The 18,778-nt window shown below is 38.3% G+C and overlaps 1 protein-coding gene across 26 annotated transcripts in view; it reads left to right on the forward strand.

The window, feature by feature from the left end:
* MYT1L (myelin transcription factor 1 like) overlaps positions 1-18,778 on the forward strand; it is a 313,684-nt gene that overhangs the window by 178,179 nt on the left and 116,727 nt on the right. For all 26 annotated transcript variants that reach the window (XM_021293590.2, XM_021293592.2, XM_021293594.2 and 23 more), the window contains 2 exons: positions 175-208; positions 507-569. In XM_021293590.2, coding sequence (XP_021149265.1) covers positions 175-208; positions 507-569 — 97 coding nt within the window. The remainder of the gene's footprint in view (positions 1-174; positions 209-506; positions 570-18,778) is intronic.

Below are 18,778 nucleotides of genomic sequence, written 5' to 3' on the forward strand. Positions count from 1 at the left end.
CTTGCTTCAGTAAATCACTCAAGGCCCCCGCTCAGGGTGACCTCCATCCTCCAGAATCTCTTTGCACGATGCATTCTGACCCTTGCTTTTACACAACCTTTCTGGTAATTTTCTGTAGAAGAGGGGTACTTGTAATAGATGATAAATTTTTATATATTTTCCATCTCTCTGCAGTTCCCGTGGAACCAGCCATACAAGAGCTGTTCAGGTTAGTGCTCTGAGTGTAAAATGTATCCCCATTAGCAATTTAGAAAATTCAAGCCTTTTAATGGGTATAATGCACTTTCAAGTTCATTGGTGGTTTGCTCATGCCCTGCTGCACTGATGAAATTAATTCCCTCGAGACTTGCTAATAAAAAGCATCCCCTCTTTTTTTTCCCTTCAGTTATTTGATTTCTCTTTCTGTCTTTGTTGCCCTCCATCTCTGTAATACCTACTGCCTGCTTTTAGTATAATCTTTCTACAGCACACCGGCACCTATTTAATTAATTCTCTCTCTTTCACAGCTGTCCCACGCCTGGCTGTGATGGCAGTGGTCATGTCAGTGGCAAATATGCAAGGCACAGAAGGTAATACATGTAATTTTTCATAATTTAGTGAAGAGATTTGGTAAACAAGTTATTTGGCATGACCTTGATAAACCAAACAATGATAGAAATTAACAATTAGACATTCTAGAAGCCATTTGGATTCACTTTATTTTTTTCTTTCTGAATGTCACATAAAATCTAACTGCCATTTTTTGCTGAGGAAGCTCGTTCTCATTGTCAGTCTTCTCTCTATTTTTGCATACATTTCTCTTGGTCATGTCTTGCAAATTAAAATTTGGCCCTGCTGACATGTTGGTGCCAGTGTGACTTCCATTATTTAATGTATTTTATAAATGAATGGAAACAAGCTTCTGAACATTTAAGTTTGATGATCACGTTAGATTCAAAGGTCAGAGCCTAAGACAAATGAATCATAATAAGAATTCATGGTTCATATGTTATATTGTAGTTATAAATATCTTCAGTTTTGAAACCATGCTATGTGGGGGCATCTCCTTTAAGAAAATGTTTTTAGCTGTTTATTGTTAATTATATATTAAGATAGCATGTGTTACACATGCTACATGTGCTTCAAATTAATTTAGAGCTCAATCTTTACATTTCTGTGACTGCAATGTCAATAGCATTGTACGTCTGGATAAACAGCATTCCTTTCCTGAATCATTTGTCTATTAATTTCTTGTGCAATGTTTTGAAAATTTAATAGCTCTAGAATACATCATTTTTTTTCACATGCTATGCATTTCTTTCAACATACTTTGTACAGCAGCCCCTTGTAGGAGATAAAATGGCTGTTGTTCTGAATAGAAAGAGATGTTCAAACCAGTGTTAAATTCTCCTTGAACTGTTAAGATGTTTTTCATTGTTGACTTTCTCTGGTTTTAAAGCACTTGTGATGTTTATAAGAACACATATTTCACACCAATTCTGATAACTGGTTTGTAATGACGGCATATATTTTTTAATGAATTAAATTGAAATTATATGTTTGTGGTTAAGGCATTTATTTGAAACAGGAAAAGATACCAAACAGTGACATTCAGTCCACTCAGTGCCACTCAGTCCACTCATCTGCCTTTTTTCTTATGAGTGAATGAAACTCAGGGTCAAATCCAGAAAATACCTTCAAAATTAAAGCAAGGTGATATGCCTGGTATTCAAATGCTTTTAAATTACATTTGTGGTTATGTGAAGGATCTGGTTAGGTTGGAACACTGGTTTAGGAGAAGTAGCCAAAATCATTTGCCTTAAATTCTTTTTGAATTCACTTGTGAGTTTTCATTTCAAACCATGGATTTCTATTGTCCATTTTTCTTCACGTAAATACAAGCATCACCAGTAATTAATGAATGACACCGGATCCTTCTTTTCCCTTAGTAATTTCACAAGCAGTCAACAGTTAAATGACATGATTATAATGTCCTTTCTAGTTACAAGACTGTAACTAGGTACATTTCTTCACACTTCATGAGATTTCATGCAAATTCAAAAACAGAAGTCTTGAAAGATACAGAATGAAACACTTCAGCTTAAAAAAGAATCCAACTTTTCTTCTGAGTTGCTCTAAAATGGCTCTGAATTGTCTGTGTTTGTGTAGAATCACCCTTTTTGGGGCAATGGAAGGAATAGATGTGAGGTATGGAAAGATTACATGTTGTTTTGAGACATTAATTCCACATTTTGCTTTCTTGACATGATTCTGGTATGTCAGTACACGAACAGACTGAATCTGAGAACTGTTAATTAAATGAAATTTTGGGTGGATGCACAAAGAATAAAAATTGGAAATACACCAAATTTTTTTTTTTTTTTTTGTCTCCTGGCTAAATATTTTGTGGGGTTTTTATGTTTTCTTGCCATCCTAATTGCCAGTCCACTAATCAAAATATATTTAACCAATGTATGTCTTAGTGTAAAAGCACAAAGTTCTTTGTTGAGGTTTGCAACATACATATTTACTTTCTAAAAGAGAATTATTTTTTAATGTAATCCAACCAACACATGTTAAATTTAAGTTTATGAAAGAACCTGAAGGAATTTATCTTTTTCTCTTTCCTGTTTTGCCATTTGAGTGGGAAAGACCCTCAAACATTTCTTCCAAGGAAATCAGACTGTCTTAAAAATTTAATGTGTTCAGGGAATTGCATATCTCAGCTGATGCCTAACTCAATTCCGTTAAGACCTAGAGAGCATTTTAATGAGGTTAAGACCTTTCCATTCACAATACCAGACTGGCTCGTTATTAGGAATGAAATGTATTTGCTTCCACTAGATGTAGTCAGAGCTCTCCAGAATTTTATTTTTTCTATAACATCTTGAAGTCTCTGGAATTTCAGGGCTTTTTTTTTTCATTATAATGTTGTGATTGTGATAGCAATGTGACAGTGAAAACCGTGTTCAGATACTACATTAAACTTGCAGTGAAATAAACAGATCCTTTAAAATTCTCAGAGAGATTCAGGGGATGAAATGTTCTTGTGCTGATAAAATATCAGGTAGCAGTTAAAGGAGACCTTTATCATATATTTTGTACTGCAATTGTATTTTTAATTACGGGAGGGCTGCAGTGTTAGGGTTAGCTGGGGAAACCAGCAGGCCTTACGTGTCACTGGTGTTTCCTTTGAGGCGTATCAGAGCACAAGGCTGGTACTGGTTGGGTAATGGTGGTAATGGTAACAGCTTGTTGATCATTTCCACATTTATGACTTTTTCTTTGTGTCATATCTTAGTTTGAAGTGAAACCTTGCGTGACTTAGTTGGTACTTTGCTCTCAGCTCTTAGGTTTGATGCTTAATTTTAGCTTGCTGGTTGGTCACGCTACAAGACAGCTGAGATGGACAGGCTGCTCTGCAGGGCACTTCAGGCCAGGGTGCCAGGATCTCTAAAATTAACTCAGCAAAAGTTCCTCTCTTCAGTGACTGCACAGAAAGTTGGGGAAAGATTAGCAGCGCAGTGCGCACACTGAACGTGCGTGCCCAAAGTTAGGTGGTGCGCCCGCCTTCTTCAGAGCAGACTCGGCTCTTTCTTTTTGTGTTTTAGTATTACCTAGAAACATAAAGCTATCGTGAACCCTCTAGCACTGTTGATGTTGCACAGCAGGAGGCAGTGCCTAGACCTTAGAGTTTACACAGGTAGGACTTCAGTACTACTTGTTTATGTTTCCAGGCACCTGCAGCCAGCTGAACTACTCACAGAGTGTGCAGTTAAAGAAACACATGGATCTTTGCAGCACCAGGTCCTAAAAAATAAAAAGACAAAGCTTGTGAAAGTTATGAAAACAAAACCAAAACCAAAAAATAAGCCATAAACACATTCAGATAGTGTTGGAGAGGATGAAAGAATTCAAACCTCGACGTGAAAACCAGACCCTCTCCCTGGACCATACTCCTGATGCTGTTTATTTGGTATAGTTGGTAGCTCTTCACATCCACTCCGGATAGCAGCCTAATAATGAATGTTCAGACCTGTGAATTAATTTTGAACAATAAGCTTGGTCCAGATCCCTGAATACTTTTCGCTGTGAACAATCCATCTGGGTATGTAGCAGTTACTCAAACCACACCAGGAGAGTGTTCCCAGAACTGTGTTTTCAGGATGTCTGTCTGCTAAATATCTGAAGAGAAACATAGATTGAGTGTTGTTTCATTACTATTAGTAGGAACTTTGCCAGTTTCATTCATCAGCTTTAAAGACAGCAGGATTCATGTTCTATGTATGCAAATGTAAAAGCAAGTCCAGTTTCTGGTCTAGGTTTTGCAGGAACAAATTCCACAGTTACACAGTAGTTACTCTGGAGTCACAATGCAAACTGGCCTGTGTTATTTACTGAGTAGATGTGAGTGATGGTTTTAGAATTATTACAATCTACTGTGTTGCTCTGCGTTTAGCATTTTTTTAAACACATCATATACCAAATAGATGCCTATGCTTTGCCATGTAAGTAGGTGTGTAGACACATTACAAAAGCTTCTTCACATTATAGTGTTTTGTTTTTTTTTCTCAAGTAACAAAAGCAATTAGATTCTGTAATGGATTAATCACTTTCCAAATGCCACATGCTTCAGAATGAAACACATTCTAACAAATAGGAGCCCCAAAAAGAATCTTAAGCTGATGGCATGACACTATGTATATTAATTCACGATTCTTTTAATGCATATATCAGTGCATATCTGAAAGCAAATAAAGCCATTGTATAGAAATTAAAGCAAAGCACCGTCTTAGTCTGAAACAATATGCATCAAATTTCAGTGAAGGATGAATTGTTAAGGCCAAATTATAAACATTTCAGATCTCAAATGGAAATAGTGATACAATTTCATTGCTGAAAATAAGAGTTCAGATAAAAAACAACTTAGCAAGGAATTCTGCATGCCTTTTCTTCAGTTCATATTGCGTTTGTAAGGGATTTATTTTTCATTGATCACTGATACAGTGTCTTGCAAAAAGAAGCCAGTCTCAAAAATGAAGAGGGATCATAAAATAATGTTTGGATCTATAATGTGTGAATTATCCCTAACCTTCTAAAATATATTGCATTTTAATTTTCCATCAAATTTCTCGATATCAGCCAGTGCTTTGTTGCTTTACTAGACTGTTTCTGTTTCTATTATATTATACAGATAGAATTGTTTTGACCATCTTTTGATTTTTAAGTATGAGATTTATCACTTCATACAACAGATTTATTTGAATTTGTAAATACCTTAGAATTTAACATTGCTGTTTTGATTAGGAAAAGCCCCACATACGCTTGTATTGCCTTGACATTATATACTGTAGTTTAGTTGTCTATATTTTAGAACAGAATGAGTGAAATAATTCAGGCTCCCAAACTTCAAAATTAAAAGACTCAAATGTCTCTCTCTTATTAGAAAATTATTGGATTTCTGTGGCTTGTTGTGCCATATTTCTTATTCAAATTTTTTCATTTCATATACCTTTTCACCCACCAGTTTGATTGCCATGGCTGCAGCCGTGGGTGAATAATTGCCTGTCTTCACAGGAGCATGTTCTGGAGCTAAAGTCGAGTGCTTGCTTCCTGATGTATGCCTCATTTGGATTCTGCCGACAGCCTAGGGGCTGTATTATTCATGCCTTGACAGATAGCACTCACTAAAAGCATTGGAACAGGGCCAGGTACTGGCAGAGAGATAGTGGAGCATTGCAACTTGCAACTGAGAGGAGCATCTATAATACAAAAAAGAGAAATCCTCATACCTCCCTTTTACTGGTCTCACTTTGATGGAAAATTCATTTGCATCAAAATAAAATACCCTAAAAATAAATACATTTTTTTCTAAACCACGCTTGAAAGTTTAACACAATTTTCCACATTTAATTGCAAAGCTGATTTTAATTAGTGAGGCCCTGCATGTGAAAAATGAAGATTCACTTGGGTGAGTGTAACACATTGCAGTGTCTGCTGAATGCTCTAATTAATGTATGGCTGCTGTACAACAGGGTGCACTGTGGGATATTTATGAAAAATTCTGTGCACGCAGCCAGTCTATCTGTATTTTGGTTCTTGAATCCACAAGAATAAATAACTTTTCCCCCTTTATTCTTTATGAGACATCATTGTGCATGCCATCACTCCATCCATAAACTTTAGTGCATGCCTGTCCTTTTTACTATTTATCAAAGATATTATAAATCAGAAGCCAGGACATACAAATTTTAACATTAAGTTGATAGCAGAGCATGGTTACACGCTGCGCAGGACCCAAGGTCCGCTGATGCATTTGTGTTCAAGCCTCACCACAGAACAGTGTGGTCCTTATTGTTGCTTGCTTTTATGATACTGTGACAAATGCCACTGAGTGCTGGAAGTATAGACAAATGTATATTCATTTCTCTCTAAGCTGGTAGTCAGCCTTCATTATAGTGTTAAATAAAGGTAAAATGATTCACTGGATATTTAGCAGATGAAAAACCATACTCTGATACTGCCTATGCAATATAATACTATTTAATTTAATGGCATATTTGCTAAAGATTTTGGCAAGTTGTGGTAAATACCGAGAATAATATTATAAATGTATTTTATGTTAAGTAATCCAGCATTCAGGGTTTGTGAAAAAATGTTAATAAATGAATCTGCACTGCTTTGTTAAATCCAGCTAAAGAAAAATAAGTAAATAAATAAATAAAGTGAAAGAGCGCAGGGATTTTCAAACAGAACACTGCAAACAATAAATAAATGTGCTGACAGAGAATCTATAATGTATTAGAGGTCTGTATTGGCTGCTGTCTGGGTTCAGCAATATATCCTTTGTCTGATTGTTGATTAATGATTAGAAGGGTGCAAAGTTGGGTCTGAAACGTCAACCAAATATACACCAGCAATTGGCATGTGGCTCTGCATGCTGGTGGCCATTGTATAGAGGTGACTACACAAAGGAACCGCAGTTCAATTCCTCCTCCCACCATCTGGATTGGGAATAGCAATTTCAGTGGCAGCAAGTTGTGGGATCTGCGTGTGCCAGGAGTACTTGCCTAATAAAGAGTGGGGGGAAATAAAATCAGAGGCAGGCGCATGGAAAGTGCCGACCCAACTGTGCAGCAGCAACAAACAGCAGATTTGGGATGCGCTTTCTGCAGCGGGTCCCCAGGCTTGTGTGTTGCTGAAATGATATGCTCATTTCCTTTCACATGGCAGGTGCTGGGCATATTTCTCATGCAGCAGCCCACTTACAGCCACAGTGTTTGCTGTGGAAGAACCTGTCTGGAGATGTTGCCATCAGCCACAAAATAAATGAAGACCATGCAGAAAGTATGGGAAAGAAAATTAAAAAAAAAAAAAGAACAGAACATCCAGTAATACTGGGCAGATGATTTCCCCAGCAAGATACTGGAAGGAGCTATACACATTTTTCCTTTGCCTATGGGAAATTTATTTGGTTGGCCTAGTAGCTTTGCTGAGAACATTGTGTTCTCTTATCAGAGAAATAAATCATTTGAGGTTGAATAATTTGTGCTTTTCATAACGCAAAAGAGGATCTACAGGGTTGATTCACACGATGGGCAAGACATTTCATCTCCTTATGCCTCTGTTTCCCCACTTGTAAACAGAAAGAGAATTTCAGGCATCTTAAGATGTAAAGACAGAAGCAAATATGTGGGATTATTGCAAACACAGGGCCCAAACCTCTGTCTCCAATATTTATGTGATATTTAAATAAAGACCTGTTAAATGACTGTTGATGTCAGAGAAATCTAACCTTATGTTTTAGTGCCTTTTGGATCAAAACATTTTTCTGGAGGATAGAACACAATTACCTGAGTTGTGATGATGAGACAACTTTACATTTAGTGTCAACTTCAGTTTCCCTGTTTCGTATTTTGTGAATTATTTCTATGACATTTTTCTGAAAATATTGATTCTGAAATTTAAAAAGGTGGGAGTTTTTAAGACATCTGTTTATTAATGTGCATTTGGCTGGCCCCAAAGAGTTGTGGTGAATGGAGCCAAATCCTGTTGGTGGCCAGTCACAAGTGGTGTTCCCCAGGGCTCCGTATTGGGGCCAGTTCTGTTATATCTATTTATCAATGATCTGGATGAGGGGATCGAGTGCACCCTCAGTAAGTTTGCAGACAACACCACATTGGGTGGGAGTGTTGATCTGCTGGAGGGCAGGAAGGCCATACAGAGGGATCTGGACAATCTGTATTGTTGGGCTGAGGCCAGCTGTATGAGGTTTAACAAGGCCAAGTGCCGGGTCCCGCAGTTGGGTCACAACAACCCCAGGCAGCGCTACAGGCTCAGAGAGGAGGGGCTGGAAAACTGCCTGGTGGAAAAGGACCTGAGGGTGTTGATTGACAGCCAGCTGAACATGAGCCAGCAGTGTGCCCAGGTGGCCAAAAAGGCCAACAGCATCCTTGCTTGTATCAGGAATAGTGTGGCCAGCAGGACCAGAGAAGTGATTGTGCCACTGTGCTCGGCACTGGTGAGGCCCCACCTTGAATCCTGTGTTCAGTTTTGGGCCCCTCATCATAAGAAAAACATTGAGGTGCTGGAGAGAGCTGGTGAGGGGTCTGGAGCAGCTGAGGGAACTGGGGCTGTTTAGCCTGGAGAACAGGAGGCTGAGGGGAGACCTTATCACTGTCTACAACTACCTGAAAGAAGGTTGTAGCATGGAGGGTGTTGGCCTCTTCTCCCAAGTAGCAAGTGATAGGACAAGAGGAAATGGCCTCAAGTTGTGCCAGGGAAGGTTTAGTTTGGATATTAGGAAAAAAAATCTTAATGGAAAGGGTTGTCAGGCATTGGAACAGGCTGCCCAGGGAAGTGGTGGAATCACCCTCCCTGGAGGTGTTTAAAAGATGTGTAGATGAGGGAGGTTCTCAGGGACATGGTTTAGTGCTAGATTTAGGTTGATCTTGAGGGTCTCTTCCAACCTAAATGATTTTATGATTCTATAATGAGTGTAGTCATGGTCATTAGCCTTACACTAAACCAGAAAAGCCGTGAGCAGCATTGTGCACTGGATTTAGAGTATGAGGGAGCTGCCTGCATCCTCCTACCAACAGTTCTGAGCAGCAGCATAGCTACTGTGTGCAGCTGAGAAATGGCCTGTGGAATGGAGCATCCCACGTCAGGGCTTTGGAGACAGAATTTACTGGTGAACACTGGCAGCTAGAGAGACAGTGAACCCCATGTTATTCCTTGCTCCAGTGTCCATGCCAACATAAATAACATAGATGACTTTTTTAAAGTTTTATCCATAGATGACACCCATGCTATCAGAGAACAGCATTGCCCTGCACCTTACTTGCCACCTTAGTGAAAATTATCTGAACTCTGATAGCATCATCCAAAAAAGGGGCAGGGGAAATCACATAAAAATAAATATTGTTATAGTTATCCTTTTCTTTCAGATATTCATATTTTATTAGATCAGGCACCCGAGTATTGCCTTGGGTAGCAAAGGAATACAAAGAAATGAAGAAAGCAACTGAAATATGAAGGAACTGGAAACCAAGGTCCATCTACGTCTTCTTGTTCTAAATCATTAGACCATGCTAGCACAAAAATCCACATAGATTTATATGTAGAAATAGGAGGAAAATGAGGCACAAGAAGTAGTCAGAAAACAAAAACAAGTTTGTAAGAAAAAAGAGAAAAAATAATAGTTTTGTGGATTTCACACACCCTTCCCTCCCCCGCCTAAAAATATACTAGAATGTGTCTTTAAAGACTTATATTGAAGTTTTTCAATAAGTTGAGACAGCCCTTCCAAAGACATCACTTCTTATTAGTGGTTGATATGAAGTACTGCTTCTAGTGGTGTCAGCTCAGGACAGGGAAAGGAGAGATAGTCCTGAGCCACCTTTGATGGCAATAATACATCTAAATAAATACATCTACAGTACAAAATCAAATGCCCAGGGGACAGATAGCTCGTGAAGACATCCTCAGCACTATACAGCTTAGGACACTGTAAATGGTGGTAACTTCAACCAGATGAGTGGACCCACCAAGTTACTTTCTTGGCTACTCCCCTGAATCACCTTCCCAAGAAAATCTTGAAGCGTATTCATTACCTGAAGAGGGATTTCAGAACCTAATATCCTTTTGCTATTTGCAAGAACCAGCTGTGCCACCCTGTAAGTATGCCTGGAAGAGTAGAGAAGGGGTATAGAGCCCAAGAGAAAACATTCCTGTGCCTGAAATTAGGTCTGTGTCTTAAATCTATGATTTATGATGAAATGTGTGATACTGTAAAGCTGAATGAGACAGGGCAGGGTATGATTGGTTTCAATGCCAATACCAGCCATTTAAAACAGCTTTTTAAATTTCAGTTCCCTGGGGCTGGGACAGATTTGTCTACCATCATTTTTTTTAACTCAGTGTAATGAACCGGTCACTAAATTGAATGAACAAATAGTGAATGAATTATTTCTGTCCAACTGATACTCATGAAAGAAATTCACCAACGATACAAACCTGCTACTGCTTTCTTACCCTCTTAATGGCTCCATGAGAAAATCTTACTTGTACTTTGTGAACAGGGAATAGATGTTCAGAAATAAGCTAGAGATAAAAACTGGAATGCGTTCCATTTCTGCTTTAAGTCACCCAGGCCAAAATGTGGGCTCTCCCTTAACTTCTATCTAACTCAGATGTCAAATTACAGCTGTACTTTTAACATCAAACTTGTCAAAGTTTTTAGTCTTCTGCCAGGAAACATTTATTTGGACACCTTGTTACCTATGTCATACTAAGTGGCATAGTTAGTACATCTCTAATCTCATATCTGCTTATTTCAGCACAGCACGTGTTTTCAAAGTCCTCCAATTTGCGTTCTCTACAAACATGGCATGCGCACGCTATTTTGTTCTCTGTCAATAATAGGAGGTAGGACATTTCTCCCATTGTCTGGGAAATTGCATTGACTATGAAGAAGTTAAGATGGCAGGATGTCTGTATTCTCTTTTCTTGATCTTTTTTATTTTATGGACAGTAGTATATCCAAAAGGAAAAGGAAGGATATAATTTTGTAATTTTGAGAAGTCACTTGGAGAGAGAAGAGCCTTGTTTCCATTCCCAGCATTGGCACTTCCTATAGAAGACAAACACTTATTTTAGAGAGGAATGGAATGAATCTTTCACCAGTAGCAAAGAACAAAGTAAATGTTTTCTTTTGCATGAAGTATTAGAGAAGTGGGCACTCTCAACCCAGATTACTGTCAAACCTCATGAGCAAGCAGTCTTCTGAGAGGTGCAAAATGAAGCTTCAGTTACCCCTGGCAAAGAGGATATTAAATACTAATTTCTCACACGTTTCTGTATGTTCTAGATTAGATAACGGCTAAGACTGGGATCGTGATTCCTCCTCTGACCACCTCCTAGTCAAAAGACTGAGTTCATCTCTGTTTCTGTAAGAAAAAGGAGGCTTAAGGTGATTAATTCCTGGAGTGGAAATCCCCCGCTGCAGAAAATATCTTCCTCCCGTTTGAATTACAGCATCTAAATTCTGCTGTGTGTTAAGTGCCTACATGTCCCTAGGTATTAGAAGAGGAGCAGACATACCTCACTTGGATGTTAGAATTTCACTGTGCAGCTAAGCATAGAAACTGTGAGCTGTAATGCGTTCGCTCCCTTGGTAAACTTGCAGTTCGTGACTCTCTGCTACCACACAAGGAATTTGCGTCACAGCCAGAAGTTGAGTCATGCCTCTGAATTCTACTCCAGTGCCTTTTGCTTTAGACCATCCTTCCTATATTGGAAGTTCATTTGTACCAAGATGAGCAAATGATTTCTTGCTATTGAGTGTTTGTGGGGACAATAAGAATAATGCACTAGAATTACTGATAGATTTTAATATAGATCTAGCTTGGGCACTGTTTCTTCTGTGGTGATCAAAGAGGATTAATGATTTGTTGGTTCTTAGTAATCATAAGGACTACTTCAGGAGACAGGGATAAGCAAACAGTCATCTCAAACAAGAGGATATGTCATATATCATGACATATATGATCAGTATTCTCTGACATGAGTCTTGCAGATGTTTGCATGTTGCTAGTCACCAAATTAAAAAAAAAAAAGAAGGTTTTTAATCCTGTTTCTCAGAGAATTCTCTGGATATCCCATCCTTTGCGAAAGGAAGTAGAAGCAGCCAGGTCCCAACTAGATGGGTAGCTGCTCTGTATCCAATTTACTACGATAACTGTATTTTATGTTCATAAAGCTTTTTCAGCTGTTAGTATCAAAACATTTCACAAATGTTAACCCCATAGCCTCAGTGCATTTTCTGTTGTGAAGTATTTTATTTCAAATCACACTAAAGGTCATGTTGCTTATGATTTGTAATATATTCACATTGACTTATGAGACTGGTCATAGCGACTTTTTACCAGCACACATTTAGGAGTTTGGAATGGAAACTGAGAGAAGAAAAAGATTGTTTATCTGTCTGAAAATGTAGGAATAATTCTGGCAGAATGTCATTGCATGATTTTATTTTGAGCAGGGCTTTGAAATGAAACATTTCTTGTTCTTAAAACACAGACACTTAGCTCTTCTTTTTAATTCCATGTGACATAAGGAATTACCCGCTTTACAGTCTTCTGTCCCTTGCACAACGGCGAGCTAAGAATTTGTTTCAGTGGTGGGGGCAGGGACAGTGTACTGATTTCTGAGTCATGGCACTGTCTCTGCAGCACCCGTGTGCTCCTGGGAAATACTGACACACTCAGAACTGGCGCGGCCTGGTCGTGCTAAGCTTGTGAGACCTAAAGAGATCACAGGGAAAGACGGATTCAGAAACGAAGTCAGTTACAAAACAAATATCATTTAAGAAAGAAGACAAAGAAATTCTGACTGCTGTGTTAAGTTCATATCTTAGCAGTCAAGCTTGCTGCTTCCAGTTATGTTATTAAAAGGATGTAGGAGGGAGGACTGAACAGTTAAAATGGCGTTGACTAGAGGAGGAACCACTTCTTTAAAATGTCAACATTTAAGCAAAACTATAAAACAGAGACAACATTTAGCTTTTTCTATCTACTATAATTCTCATTGTTAATTGAAAATTATAGCAGTCAGATTTAGAAATCAGAGTCTAATAGCTTGGGTAGAACCACAACAGAACTATCACAGTTATTTCAGATTTGCTAGCAGCATTTTTTTTTCTTTTTTTTTTTTTTTTTTAACTTTTTATGTATACTAAGAATTAAACTGATCTCTTGTGTAAGCAGGAATAGAATTTCATTACTCTTACACCAGGGTAGTTTGTAATTATGTTGCTCTAAAAGCCTGTAAAAAAAAGAACTTCCCAGGAAGAGAAAAGTTCTGAAAAACAGAAATTATACCAAACTGCCTAATTTTTAATATGTAAAGAAATTTAGAATCATCTAGTGCAGATGTCAGGAAAAATTTAACTGCTGGCTACATTACGATATAACTTTACGTGATGTCACATACTTTGAACTGACATCATACCTGTGCAGCTTGTCATCCCTACCTTCAAAACCCTCCAGTTATTATGGACACTAAATGGACAGTGATACCTGGCCCGCCTTCTGGTTAATACATGTTAATTAGACAATGAGAGAAAAAAGTTTTTTACCATTAAACTTGTGCATCTGCGGTTTTCACAAAAAGCATTTAGTCACCTGAACCAGAATACAAGCGCAAGCTTCCAGAGCACAAGTTAAATAGAGCTTATGTGCTGAACTCCAAGAGAAGGATCCACAAAAATCCTGAGCCTGTAGTTGACCCAACTTGTAATAGAAAACCCACAGATGTGTGCCTAGAGGTGCTGCCAGCTCAGGCTAAGCTGTGCTACTGGGTGCTTCCTACACACCACAGCGCTGGAGATTTGCAGATCACCTGAACCTGCACCAGTGTCCTCTGACCCAGTAGGCACAGCGGGTGTTCTCTCCCTCTGCTCACACTGACATGCAGAGACAGCACAGATTTCTGTGGTCAGCATAGCAGCCACATCCCCTTTCACTGAAAAGTTTAGTGATAGTTGTACATCCTGGACCAGCAATGAGAGTGCTACCTCAGGAAGCAACACACTGCTTCCGTTTCTCCATCAGCCTGATAAGGCCCAAGCACATTAAAGGAATACTCTGGAGAAACCAGATCTGGAGCCGTAGCAGGTTGGGTGGGTGGGTTCCAATTGACAATTGTTTCAACCCGAATTGTTAAAAAAAAAAAGGCAGGAAACAGTACCAGACTGCCTGTATCAAAAGAGAGAGCAATAAAGTAGCCATCCACACTACAGGCATGATTTTTGTACCTGCATGGGAAAGTGTCTTTTTGGATTATGAGTCATATTTTCAAGATGATGCTTAGGTCAGGTGTGCAAGTAGATGCAGACGTCAATGAGAGACAACATTTGTTTCATGGTACTTCGTATTTCTTAGCGTAGATATAACACATTCAACATGCTTGCTATAGTGACTCTCAGGATTATATACCTATATATTATTACAATTGGGGAATTTATGCACTAAGGAACTTAGTCATCTAAACTGAAGTACTTTAAAGTGAAGTGTGCTGACATTTAATTTTGCCACAACTATTCCTGTTATAGATCTGTGCCCCAAATAGGGACCATTTTTAAAAGTGACTAACACGTTGCTAACTTTCTTTCAATGAGACATAAGTGTTAAGCATCGAATGCCTCAAACTATTCAAAATATTAAAAGTAGACTTTGAGGTGGCATACACTTTCTAAAAAGTTGCCTTTCATCTTATACAACTAAGGAATCCATTCCTTTTCTTACCATCTTCCTGTTACACGCTTGGACTTCCAGCCGTATTCCAATTTAGGCTTTGGTCCTTGGACAGTGCATCATTCTGGACTTTCTCTATTCAGTCTTGGACTGTTGCTGCCTTTCCTGTCTGTGCATCTTTAAAACTGAGCAGCTGAACTTCAGAGAGGGATAACTGCCACATTTCCCTGTGAAATCAAGCCATAGGAGGTATATTGGCAGCAGATTTTCAATGGAAACCGCCATTTCCACCCACAACCCAGCTGCCACATTTAAATCATGCTGTGTGGGGCTTCCACTCCCTTGGGAGGCTATTTTCATTTTCTGTCAGAGATTCTTCTACAGTCTAATAGAGCTCACTGTCAGCTATAAAAAGGAACATATACTGTAGTATTTTTTTTTTAATCATGACATGAGTCAAGTTGGAGCCTCACTATTCTGGACTAGAATGTGATGGAATTCAGTTAGTGGTTTGTGGTTTTGTCTTTTTTGGAGTTTTTTTTTTTGGTTATTTTTTCTTGAACAGGCATCCTCCTTTCATCAGAAATATCAAAAGAGGCCAGAATAAGGCAATGCCATTGAGGCCCAGTTCTAGACATGTGGCTTTTGGAGTCATGTGCTTAAGCCGGTAGGTAAGCTTTCATTTTTAGAGCAGAGCTTTTCTAATCCTTCTGATAATGGGAAATAATTAAAAAAATAATTAAAAAAAATAATAAAGTAAAAAAAAAAAAAGGAACTTAAAAAAGAACTTAGCATAAAAGGTGCAGTTTTGCCCTTTGAGTCTGCCAAGGGCTTGAACCAACTTCTTTGACATAAGTGAGCTTGTATCTTAGTTGAACTCCCACCCGCAAGACTCCCTGATATTACAACAAAGCAACTTGTGTGTGCTGCAGGAGGAGACTAGTTTGGTAGATTATTAGCACATGCAAATATGTGTTTTTCAGGGTGTAAGTCACAAGGTGGGAGGCAGCGTGTGTGGCAGCATCTTCTCAGAGGTGAAAATAATAATCGACAATACCTGCCTCATGCTTGCATGGGGTGGAAAAACCAGTGCCATTGTATTTGTGTCTCTTGAAGGATGTGCCCTATTACTGCCACACTGAGCAAAAGTTAGGGCAGGAGAATTGTGTGGGTCTAGAAACCCAGATTGCTGTAACGTGTCTCTGATCAGAACTGCTAACAGGGACTCTAGTGACTGTTGAAAATTACATAATACTAAAATAGCTCTGTCCATCTAGAGCAAAGACCATAAAGTCTTGGTTATAAGTTTGTACTTACGCAGTAGCAAACTGCCACGCACAACAGCTGGTATCAAAAGTTGGTCCTAGAAATTAGTCTCAAGGAGGTATAATGATAAAGGTGTTTTAGAAATCCTCTTTACCTCACATAGATTTTTATGGTAGCTTTTTTTGGGTGTAGAGCCCACTAAGAAGGCAAGCACTGTTAAAAATTAATACGGAGGATAAGCTTTCAGTTCCTTTGTAATAATGTTTGCTAATGTGTATTAATAATGATTAACATTTTTACCAAGAGTCCAATTCTAGCTGCAGCTCCATAATGCAATAAAATAAGGCAGAATGCTGTCATTTCTATTCTGTTTTAGAATAATCATGTATTCTTCATGTTATAGAAAGGCACAATCTTTTTACTTTTTTTTTCCAAAAATAACAAAATTCAAACATCTCAATCCTCTAAAAACCAGGATTTAGAATATTTCACACTTGAATGACTCCTAACCAACTGTGCAAGACAAAGAACAGTACCGTGTAGATTATGCTGGAGGTGAGAATCCAGTACATAAATACTGAAGTGGTTGCAGCTTGTATCACTTTGATTTTGTCATTTTTTTTCTGTAATTTTCTGTAATTTCAGATATTTACTGATGACACTCCCATTCTTGTGTTAGAAGGCTGCTCCCCACAGTATTATTCCCTTCCATTGGTTATATTCTGTAGCCATTAGCTTTTTAGTTCAAGTAAGATACTTACTGCTATAGTTGCAGGAAAATCGGTGTATTGTATTACATTTCTTAATTCAATGCCATTTACCTTTCTTAGTTAAAATTAAGTTGGGAGCCAGTGCTATTGTGTATCTATGCAGAGATGATGGGAAGAGTACTTGTGATAAGAATCAGTAGTTGATCATCGTATTATAGTAGCCCAGTATTAGAGATGCGATAAAATGACAGCGTACTCTATTACTCAATACTTAAGTACATGTTAGAATGATAGTTTGACCTGCTGTGTTGTTGTTAAATATGATCTATTGAGTCTGTGTCTAAGGGTGTTGATTCTACTAATACATGCCTAGCCGTGCTGGTAAATGATTGACAGTATAACTACATGGATCACCTTTGATTTCCAGCAGTTTATTTCCCTTGATTTTTGAATGCTTGAACTTAGCATATTGAATTGCTTCAAAGCAATTATGTTTAAAATACTGGAAGAGAAAGATTTCATATCATGTCCAAGGCTCAAACATTGTGACTATGAAAAGATCTTTGTAACACAGATGTGCTCTTGTAGCGTATCTTAACCCTTTCACATTGATGAATAATTCATTATGAACTTTTCCCTTTTCATCATATCATGTTATCATGAAAAAGAAATAAATTGGAACCTGCCCTGCCCTTTACCTGTAAACAGAGTTGTCATTACCACTGCGTCTGAAAATACAGGATCCACGCAAAGCTGGACATCTTTGTGTACCTGGCAGCTCCAGGTACCACTTTGATTTAGCTCAGTGTAGCCAACTTAGTTTTTGTCTGTGTGTAGAAAAATAGAGGGTTTTCTTTCCCAATGTTTTTCTTCCAGTTTAGATGTCTGAAGTAAATGTGGACTTCAGGATTTTGAGTTAGTGCAGAAGTGGTCACTGGATTTGCATGTTCCCATTTTCATGTGTCTGGGTTACACGTAAATCAACATTGAAGTGTACAGAATCAATAGCCTCTTAGCAAAACTTGATTATATGCATTTCATCTAATGAATCAATATGAGTCATTAAACCTGTACTCTTTGCACTGTCCTGGTTTCTTTGATCAGTCCCTGCATTCAAGGATCTGGCAACAAGACGTAATCAATTGTGGCTTCCGGCTCTTGAACACACAGTTAAGTTGGGTATTTGCCATTCTAAGAGTACAGTGCAACTGCAGCATTTGTCTGACATTGGATCATGCAGGGAGTCTTGAAAAGACAGCTAAAATATAGGGAGGAGAATTATTTGTGTTAAGTGATACAGCATCTGTGGAAAGGAAAGAAGCAGGGGTTTGGTTTTCTCTTTATAAAAGTGTTGTGGTACCTGGGTTTGAAATCTGCTAGGTACTGGCTTTGTTGGGAATGGACATACAGTATATTAAAAAAAGAGAAAAAGAGTTGGATTTCTCTCGTTTTTGACAGATTCCTAAGTGATAGAAATATAAGTTGATCACCATTAACTCCCTTTATTGTCAGTGGAGAGATAGGCAGACTGTCTAAGAAAGGTGAGATAAATTGCCTCCCAGGAGGTCCCAGTTTCTCTGCATTGACTTATGAAGGGAGCTTAACTTGACATGTATAGACTTAGTTTTTAGAAGCCTAGGGGTAGGTGAGAGATGAACCCCATACGTGACATCATAAGTCATGGGGCAATCAAATATTATATTGATTTATTTATATAAATAATTTTGAATGATCTACAACTGCAGGGCTTGTACTTTGCTAACCTGTGCAGCCACATAAGTTTTTAGTCTCATGATTTGTTACATTTATTTTTTTACATCTTGTTTTAAATGAGCTCTCCAGGGCTGAGGTTTTTCCTGTTTATTTGAACAACACCTAGCAGTACATTACTGTGCCTCATTTTTCTCCATTGAACAGCTATTGAATTCAACCAATTAAATAAACTTACTGTTTAAATGGGTTAATTCTTGCAAAACTTAAAGTTTCCTTCCACTTGTCATGTCCTAAGAGCAGAGTTTGGCAATGGGTGAAATAGTTTTGCCAGCCAGAGGGCAGATGAGCCAGTAA

Source organism: Columba livia, chromosome 3, assembly GCF_036013475.1.
Source record: "Columba livia isolate bColLiv1 breed racing homer chromosome 3, bColLiv1.pat.W.v2, whole genome shotgun sequence".
Lineage (NCBI taxonomy): Eukaryota > Metazoa > Chordata > Aves > Columbiformes > Columbidae > Columba > Columba livia.